The sequence below is a fragment of the Rousettus aegyptiacus genome, unplaced genomic scaffold (assembly GCF_014176215.1).
Source record: "Rousettus aegyptiacus isolate mRouAeg1 unplaced genomic scaffold, mRouAeg1.p scaffold_m13_p_2, whole genome shotgun sequence".
Taxonomy (NCBI): domain Eukaryota; kingdom Metazoa; phylum Chordata; class Mammalia; order Chiroptera; family Pteropodidae; genus Rousettus; species Rousettus aegyptiacus.
Window position 1 is genome coordinate 153,999,848 of NW_023416295.1, and position 10,765 is coordinate 154,010,612.

The 10,765-nt window shown below is 31.7% G+C and overlaps 1 protein-coding gene across 1 annotated transcript; it reads left to right on the forward strand.

The window, feature by feature from the left end:
- The first annotated feature begins 2,116 nt into the window (after nt 1-2,116).
- Nucleotides 2,117-9,469, forward strand: LOC107505617 (NKG2-A/NKG2-B type II integral membrane protein-like). The gene is given in 6 exon segments (XM_016135872.2): nt 2,117-2,318; nt 2,708-2,803; nt 3,303-3,356; nt 3,961-4,112; nt 7,824-7,924; nt 8,170-9,469. Coding segments are annotated over 6 exon segments (720 nt in total). The 5' UTR covers nt 2,117-2,131; the 3' UTR covers nt 8,300-9,469.
- Nucleotides 9,470-10,765: the final 1,296 nt, after the last annotated feature.

Below are 10,765 nucleotides of genomic sequence, written 5' to 3' on the forward strand. Positions count from 1 at the left end.
CTGAAGTTTTCAGAGTTTGTGATTGAGATGGAAGCAAGTCAACAGCATGGGTGGTCAAGTCTTTTGTCCCCTGATATCTTTTAGAATAAGACAATCATTTCTCAGAGGCACGTGCCAGTGGACAATCTAAATACACACCACCAGCCAGAGTATCCTATATTCTGGAGGTGTGTGATGAGATAAACTGTCTTCAAAATAGCTCGAGTGTAAGAATTTCCTGTTCAAACTTTAAGTGACACATTAATGTGAAATCTACTTTTTCCACTCTTGCTTCACTCTGAGCCTTCACGGTGCAGCCTGCGAAGACCACAGATATAGTTTGTTTACAAGAGTAACCTGGTCTCCCACTAAAGGATGCATGCCTTTCTGGCCTACAGAAGGTATGTGTCTCTGCCCTCCTGTGTCTCTATTAGCCCATCTCCTGTAGTGGGAGATTACCAATGCTGGATGTGATGCAACCTAGGTACAATTAATATACAATCAAATCAAAAAGAACATAGGTATGTTTATTTAAATAATTCTGGGTAAAAAATAGAAATAAAGTATGACAATGTTGGAGAATTTCTTAAACTATTCAAATTCTTGCCTGTGGAGAATTATTCAAGTGCATTCACACATGCATAATTGGGTGTGTGAACCAAACAATTTAAAGTAAAATCCTATAAGAATTACAACAAAAAACAGTTACTTTTAGATTTTTAAATCAGTACAACATAATTATAAGTAATAGTTTATATTTAGCCTAGACTTTAAAAATAGATTCTTAAAATGAATTATTTGAATTGTGAAGACTTTAATTACTCATGTGCTTAGATTAAGTAAAAGCTTGGCTGTTAATAGAAATCAGGATGAGATAGCTCTCATGAAATGCTTATGTAAGCTTAATCATAAGCGATCAAATGATTTTTGAAATAATTAAACAAAACGCTGCAAGAAAAGATACCAAATTTATAAAGAGACTCTTGTCTAATGAATTTTATTACAGGGTCTAACTGATATGAGTTAGAAATAATAACATGACAATTTGTTAAAATAATAATCAGCATAATTCGTTATTGAGAATTTATAAAAGTCAGATTAAATATTAAATGTTTTACATGCATTATGTCTACATATTTTTTTCCACTTTTTATTAGTAAATTAGGTTGCCAGACATCAAGGGACTATTTAAAGATCATATATTATAAATTTCAAAGCCAGATTTATTCTAGAACTCAGAGACTGCAGAGCCTATTGACTGAATTATTAAATTACCTTGTTTGAGTCATTACCATTGCTCACAAAACCAAAGCTACGCTCACTGACTTTGACATCTAGAGGATCATTTTGGAAGTGTGAAGACAGTGTTTTTCTATAAATGATGTACCCATCTATTTATCATTTCATAGTTTTATATCTTTTCCTTTAAATCAAACACCAGTTTCTTGTGTTACAGAAATATCTTAAAAATTTTGTTGTCTTTTTTTTGTCAGTATTGTTTAGGTTTTGACTTCATGTGTCTGTAGCATTTTTCAACATATAAAATATTTCTTTAAAATTGTAATAATTTCTCATAACTTCACAATCATTCCAAATAAAAGATCATTTAAAGATCAACTCATTCTCTTTACTAAATAACTGTAAGTCACCAAATAAAATTAATTTAGTGCAGGAAATGACCATATATGCCAACACTGCTAATTCCCTCATCTTTGAGCACTCAGTCTTTAACCATTAGTGGATTTCAGAATTATAAATATTATGATCCTTTTTTCGAATACAGAATTTGAATTTTTAATACAGACTTGCTAGTGGTGTTAAAACATTTCTATAGAGTCTGACTTATATTGAGGATATTATTATTTATGAACTTCTTTATTCCTCACTAATTTATTGTGGTTCATTGTTCCAAGTAATAATATATTATCAAATGTAAAATATCTTTAAACATGTATTTACTCACGAGACTCTTGTTTGAAGCTCTAAGGTATTTAGAACATGACCTTTAGTTTTTCAGCTAGGAAATGAGCCCAATACTCACCCTTTACTCCACCCAGTTTTACTCTGCTAGGCATCTCATCAGTGCATATACCATTTATTCTTCAGTACACTTACCTCACAGCACAGTTCCTGGTACCACTCAGCTGCAGAGATGAGTAACCAAGGAGTAACCTATGCAGACTTGAATGTGGCCAAGTATTCAAAGAGACAGGAACTAAAACCTAAGGCTACGAAAAGTTCCATGTCAGTAAGTGAGCAGGAGATAACCTATGCAGAATTAAATCTTCAAGATGCTTCTCAGGATCTTCAAGGGAATGATGAGAAATACCACTGCAAAGGTAAAACATTTAATAGACACACAGTATAACTGTTCTAGGCTGTATAGTTGGGTTGCAGAGATGTGAGGAAAGAATAGGAGATAAACTCATGTTTTTTCATTTGTGAGGATCAGAATTTGAAGTTGGAATACAGTATTGTAAACATGAATTTTCGGGACTAATTTTATTCAGGCATTGTAAGGTGTAGCCTTTGACCAACAACTCACAGAGCATTATATTTCCTGAAAATGCAGTAGTACTTTCTGAGAGGAAGATTACAATGGTAGATATGGTTTTGGGATCCAAGTTATGTATACAATTCTCTGTGCATGTGGGTTCTCTGTGTGTAAACTGTCTAAGCATTTGCCTCCATCTGTCCTTTCTCAGTGTTCCCATTTCTCTCCCTGCAGCTTTACCATCACCTCCAGAGAAGCTCATTGCTGGGGTCCTGGCAGTCATCTGCCTTGTCTTGATGTCCACTGCGATAATAAAAGCTATTATTCCCCGTAAGTAAATTTTTGAAAGATTATTTGAAAACTTTTCATTAATAATCATCAGTGCCTTTAATACTTTCTAATATTATTGCATAGAAATCTCTTTTAATGTTTGTATTTAGACTGAACGTCAAATACTTTTCTAAATTTGTCCAAAGCATAAATATAGAATGATTTTAGAACTGTTTTATAAATATATATACATATATACATGTATTTATTCTGATTTCATAACTCAAAGTCATGCTTTAGGAGACTTAAAGACCATATTGAGAAAACAAATGCATTTTGAGATTGGTTAAATCAAATATTATAAGAGATGGTGAAGTTTAGTTCTTTCAGCTTTATAGTATTTATCCCCTTTTACTTCTTTATTAATTTTTCTTGGTAAAATCTATTTTATTTCAGATAATTATAATTCTAAACAATAGAAAAACTGTTAAGCTAAAAAGCAAAATTATTTTGATTGAGATTAATTAATTTATTAATAAAATCGCTTTGATTTTTGTAGCTACTGTAATATTGGAGAAGAACTATTCAGTTCTAATAACAAAGATCCAGAAAGGTACATATGACTTTCAAAGTTACAATAATACCCAGTTTATATTTTGTCTCTATCTAAGTCTAGGTAAAATGATATAAATTTTTTACAGGGAACATAAATTATAAAATAATCAGTAAATGTTCATAAATAATGATTGCAGGAGGGTATCTTCTCATACAACAATATAAAAAAATACTCATTTTAAAACACCATACCTATTATTGCCAATTGTCTCAAATTTCCTATTGCACTAATGTGATAAAAATAAGTTGTATTTTTATTTTATTTAATTTTTAATTAATTAACTTATTTTTTAGGATGACATTGATTAATGTGTTTTTTAATTTTTAAAGAGTGTTTTTGTTCATTGACATTCAGGACATGTGCAGAGTGAATATTTTTATTTGGGTGTTTGCTTTATAAGGATACACAAATTATGAATGAGAGTGTGACCCTTCTCTGTGAGCATGTGTGTGAGTGTGTTTTGTTTTATATGTACCATGGAGTTAAGGTATATAGATATGCTACTTACATATATATTTATACCTATGTAAATCTGTAATTTAATTTTTATTTTTAAAATTTCAAATTATTTTTTTCATAATAACTCTTAATTTTTCCTCAGCATATCATTGTGGTCATTGTCCAAAGGAATGGTTTACATATTCCAACAATTGCTATTACTTTAGTACCAGAAGGAAAACATGGACTGAGAGTCTGATGGCCTGTGCTTCCAAGAACTCTAGCCTGCTTTATATAGATAATGAAGAAGAAATGGTAAGATTTTAAATGTTTCCAACATTTTATTAAAAGATGTTTTTGGTCTATTGAATATTATAGAATATATTCATATTTTTGTATATAATTGTAGTTTATCTTAAAATCTGTTAATATAACATTGTTTGACATCATAATCTCTCATTTATATTTTATGCCATTAAGAAACATATGATAATTTCCAGTTCTTAGATTTCATAGACAACCATGTTACCATAATTGCATTTCTCACTAATAAGTTTTACTGCTGAGTTTTACAATATATCAAGGAAACTAATCATGTCATCTTTGTATAGATTGATTACAAACTGGAAAGACCCATGTAATTATAAATCAGATCATGAAACAGAAGTTTCCAGTTTGCAGTAGCCCTGCTCCTGTGTATCTTCTCATAACTTCTCCCTCCTTACATAACCATTATTCTGATTTTCAGTATTAAAATTATCTTGGCTTCATTTTGAACTTTATATAGTGGGGATCATTCAGTACACATTTTATGTGTGTCTCTTTGCAATCCCCTATGACATTCTTGCCATTCATCCATACTATTACATTTATTTGTACTTTATTAATTTTCAGTGCTGTATTGTGTATATATATATATATATATAACATCTTCAATCTATCCTACTCAGAATATAGTTGTTTTAGTAATGTGTGGGTATTATGAATAATTATTTTATTAAAATCTTTATGCACTTCTTTCAATTTTATATTGATAATTTATATATTATATATAAGTTATATGTAGAAAATATATGTAATATAACTATTATATTTGTAATAATATAATGTTAATATATAAATAAAATTATATTGTTATAATCATATATACATATAATTATATTCTTCTCTATGTGACAAAATAAAATTGCAGTGTCATAAAATATGGATATGTCCAATTTATTTAATTATCACAACCTTTTTTAGTTTATTGTGTAAACATATATTTTACATGATAGTCTTGTGTTCTAAAGCAGCATTATCAAGAATTTCCATGTTATAAGTTTTTATCATTACATAAAAGTATTATTATGATATAAATAGGCATTTTTCAGATTGCTATTAGACTGAACACATCTTTTCAGGCTACTTATCATTATGACATTCTCTTCTGAGAGAAAGAGAAGTGCCTGTTGATGTCTCTTGCCCATTTCTCCTATATGCCGTCTGTCATTTTTCTTCGTAGCAGTTCTTTTTATCTTTCAAACATGAGTTCTTTATTAAATTTATCAGATGCAAATAGCTTTTTTTGACTCCATGACTACATTTTCACTCTCTCCTGGAGTTTTTTAATGACCAGAATTTATTAAATGTTAGCATAGTCCAACTTAATATTTTGAGTATTAGTGATCTTTCAGACTTATTTCAGTAATCAGTCCAATTCATGAAGATAATCTCCTTCATTACTGTCCAAGTTGTATCTTTTTTCTTTATTTATTAACTTTTACATTTAAGTCTATAATCCATTGGGAATTTATATTTTGCGCTCTGTACTTGTGAAGTTGATACTTTTCTACATCATTATGTAATCGATGGGTCATAATTTATCACGAAGATTATTTTTTCATGAGTAAGTATATTTACATATATAATTCCACACATATATGCTCTCATCTGTTTAATATAGAGATAATATATTTTATATATATCTTTATAAAAATGAAAATATATAAAATGTTATGTGTATATAATATTATATACACACACAGTATTCCCATCTTATATTAGGGGATATGTTCTAAGACCCCAGTGGATGCTTCAAATCACAGATAGTACTGAACTTCATATACATGATGTTTTTTCTTATACATACATACCTATGATAAAATTTAATTTACAAGTTAGTCGCAGTAAGAGTTTAACAAGAATAACTACTAATAAAACAGCTACCAATAAAATTAATAACTAGTAATAAAATTACACAATATATTGTCATACGAGTTATGTAAATGTGGTCTCTCTCTTATCTCTATCTCAAAATATCTTAGTGTACTATACCTAGCCAGTTTGAGGTGCGGTAGCAAAACTAACACACATTTCTTTTTCCTTCACAAATTCACAGATAGAGGGTTATTTCTTACTGTAGATTTTAGCAATCTCTGCATAAGATTTATTTTCCTTTCCTTATTAAATCAAGGGTTTTCACCTTTTTCCTTAAAGGAAGCACTTCACAGTTTCTCTTTGGCGTGTCCAAATTGCCAGAATCGTTCGCCTTGAGCTTTCGTTCCCTTATTAAGTATGATGAGGCTTACTTGAATCCAAGCCTGAGACACTGCAGCAGTGGATCTGATAACCAAGCGACTAACACTAAGAGGTGGGGAGCATGTGCAGTGTGGTCTGTTGGACTAAGGGATGATTCAGATCCTGGGCGGAAAGGAGTGGGACAGTGTGAGATTTTACCATGCTACTCAGACCTCCACCCAATTAAAATTTATGAACTTTCTCATTTTGGCATTTTCTATTTAATACTTTTGGTTCCAAGTTGACTGTGGGTATCTGAAACAGGGGAAATGAAACCAAGAATAAAGGAAGACTACTGTGTAGAAATCACAGTCTGCATAGCCTGCAGGAGTTTGAGTAAAATGGAGAAAACTTACCTCCCTTATGTCCCTTTACTGTGTCTATTCATAATATAGTTGTCTCAAATATTTAACTACATACATTGAGAATCACATTGATTCTCATTGATTGAGAATGTTAAAATTTACTTCAATTTATAATTTTGTCTCAAACAATTTTGAAAACAGAAAAGAAGGAAAATTGATAAATCTGATGTATTTTTACTCTTTCTCTGTTTTCTTTTCCTTCCTGATAACCCAAGAGTCCCTCATTTGGCATCTATTTTCTGCTTAGATATTTCCTTCTAGTCATTCTATTAAAGATAGCCTGGTGGCATTATATTTTCTTAGTTTTTCATCTGAGAATGTCTTGATTTCCCCTTCATTCTTGAGTGATATTTTTGCTGGACTTTTTAACAGTTTTTGGCTGGAATAAGGCAGTTGGTGTCTCAAAGTTTTTTGTCATTTTATTTTGCTTCTTTCATGGTCCTTTGGAGAGAAAAGACTTTTGTCTGTGCCCATCATTGTTTGTGGTTTCCTGGCCTCTCTGGCTCTAGTCTGGGATATATGAAGTAAAAAGTTATTCTGGGAAGCTTATCATCTCAGCAATCCACTCCTTATGTTCCAAGTTCTTACATCCTCAGACTGCGAAAAATCAAGCTTTTCTCACTTATTACCTAGCAAATAGGGCACTTTGAGTAGACAATTTACCACCCCATTCCTACTGAGAATCAAGTCTGTCCCTGTAGCAACAACACCAATGATATTTGCAGCTTCCTCAAACTGTAAAAACTGTCATTTTTCTTACTCCTGAGATGAGCTGGGAATGGGGTACGATATAGAAGGAGTAGGCAAGAAGACTACATATTTGCTCCATTCTCACCTGAATTTCTAAAACCTTTTTCAATAATAAATATTCCACAATTTTTAGTCTGCTCAATTTTCAGATCTCTGGAATTGTTATTATTGTCAATTTGTCCTCTTCACTTAGTCATACTAATTAATAGATTTTCTTAATGTGTCCATTGTGTAACAAATATTGTAAATTCAAAGACTATAAATTAGAAAGAATTAAGTTTATTTGTTTTTGCAAATTCAAATGAATGTACAATCTTTTACTTGACTTCTCATAACATTTTTTTTTATATAGAATTTTTTGAACAGTTTCAATGAGTTTTCATGGATTGGACTCTCCCGCAAAAACGATAATTCGTGGATGTGGTCAAATGACTCAACTTTCTCTTCCAAATGGTAAGTTTCCTGAAAACTCAAATATTTTATACCTCAAAAAAAATTAATCTTGGAAACAAAAAAGCAATATGAAACAATTATATAAAGACATTTGTTTCAATAGCAAAATTATATGACAAGTATTCAGACTATATGTAAATATCATTTAAATATTCATCTAAATTTGGGCTAAATGAATTGTTTATTTATCAAAATATTAGGATATACATTACTAAATTAATGACATAAGATTCTCTGTATTTCAGGTTCTCAGTAACTTCAGAGCTGGGCAGGAATTGTGCATATGTGAGATTGTTCAGCCACGAATTTGAGTCTCAATCATGTTTCGAAGTAAACAGATATGTTTGTAAGCACCAGGCACTTTAGCTTACCTAAATTTGGTATGATGGTAATCTCACCATTTATAAAGAACATATTTTTAGTATCTTCAAAAAACATACAATTGTTTTTCTAGGATTATTTTTAAGACCTTTTATTTTGAGAACAGTTTTAGATTCACAATAAAAAAAATTAAGAGGACTGTACTGAGATTTCCCATGTCCCCTGCCCCACACATGCAGAGCCTCCCCCTTTATCAACATCACTGACCGGAGGGGTACATTGGTTACTGAGCATAAATCTATAGTGATGCATCATATCCACCTAAAATCCATTTTTTATCTGAAGCTTTACCTTTGGTGGTGAATTATTTCAAAATCTATATTAATTTTTAAAACTGTGTCTCTGAGAACATATATTACATTTTTAAACTTTTGTTTACAATGAAAATAAATCATGTATAAATTAAAAAGGTAATATGAAGAATTGTTATTTCTAAGTCTCCATGATGTGAATAACTTCACTCATATCTTTAAATTAATTGATTTATCTTACCCCTTGAACATTGAAAATAAGGATTGAACAACTCAGGATAGCGAGGTCCGTAAGGCAAATTGAGTCAGGAGACAAAAACCAAGGGAATTTTGATTTAAAGATTTAACCATTTGTTGGTGACAGCCTACAAAGAGGAGATAAAAGAAAATTATAAGGAATACTGTACGGTTAAAGAAGATTAGCAGGAAATGGACTCACTGGGAGTCAGACCTGTTCCTTGAGGATGGATTATAGACTACATTGCAGGCAGTGTGCTGCAGATGGCTTTCTGGCGGACATGTTCACTGGATTGCCCTGGCATAGAGCAGTTCCACAGTCTGCAGGCTGAAATAGGTGAGGATGGATCTCAGGCTGTGACTGACAAACAGGAAGACCTCCCTGCCACCATGACAGCAGGCAGAGGCTGGAGCAGGGGAGCTAAGACTGACACTGGCCACAGAGACTTCCTGGAGGGTGAATGTCATAGGACTTTGTGCATGCGCGCAGCTGGCAACCACATCACAGTAGACAAAGGGAAGAAAACACCATGAAACCAAGAACAAGAGCCCTTTCTCTGGCAGTGCCTCTCCAGTGCCTTTTTCTGACAAAACTTAACATCATGTGAGTCGACAAGGTAGAAAAGGGCATAGGATCTAGCTCCATTGTCTCAGAAAAGACAATGTAGGACAAGATGGATTTTGAGCTGAGAATAATAAATTTGAGAATAATTAATTGACACTCAAGATTACTATGCAGCAATTACAAGGTTGGTATATAAAAGCCACTTGCATCTGCCTCACTTGCTCAAAGAAGGGAGCTACATGTACTTTCTGAATCGATTTTGGTGCAGCATTATCGATGATTAGATTCTCTTTTTGATAGAGACTGACATTTTCATGGGGTATACTCAGTGTTCTTTGATATTTTTTACATGTCTGTTTTTTCCTCTACTAGATTTCAGATATTTTTGAAGGTATCCTGTTTTATTGAATTCTCTACCTCCTCACTTGACTCTCTTAATTACTATGATTAGGAACATACTTAATGAAAAAATAAAGTGTTAAATAATAAAAAAATTAAAAGGGTAAATATATTTGTGTAAATCAAACACAAACCAGTCATTGACAGAACTTGGGATGAACTTTCATAATTTGGCCATGATTCAGATATATTTTTACTGTAGTTTAATTACAAGAGGGGAGATCTTATATTATTTTAAAATAAATTCATATTTAATATACACCTATCTCTGACTGTAAATGCAGATTTTATATTCTCTTTATTTATTTCTTATATTCATATAAAGAAAGTATATAAATATTCAGAAGTAATTTCATATACTATGTAAGTAGTTGCTGTAGGTAATTGCTAAAGTTGTGTTACAAACTTCCCAAGATTGCATTGTCATTTAAAAACAAACATTCATTTCTCATTTACCCAGTTTGGTTTGGCTGGGTTTCAGTTGATACAGGTAGGGCAGGTACAGACTGGGCTCCAGACCACAGATTCAATTCAGATCCTTTTTTGTATATTTAATTCTCTGAATAGTGGGCTACCTAGTACATGACTTCCTCATAAGAGAGATTAGCAGTTGTCAGAGAGGCAAGCCGATCTGTGTTTCTTTATGCGTGGGCTCAGAATTTATAAACTGTTACTTTCCCAACCTCATTATACTCTCAAGACAGGTCACCTGGCCAAACTTATCATTAATTGTCTGCAAAGTATACTCTTCTCTTAATGGCAAAAGTGAGGAAATGTAGATTCATTGACTAATAATCTAATCTACCTTAACTTCCATAGAAATTGTTTTCCCCTTTTGCTTCATGAGATAGATTCATTTGTTGGTAAAAGGAAAATATTGAGAAATAAAAACTTTTTGGTGATTTATTAAATTTCCATCTTGGTTTTTGATTCCTCTTTGCCAAAAATATTGTGAGGTAATTTTGTATAAGGGTAAATATCACCTTATAGCTGTTTTCACCAGAGTCC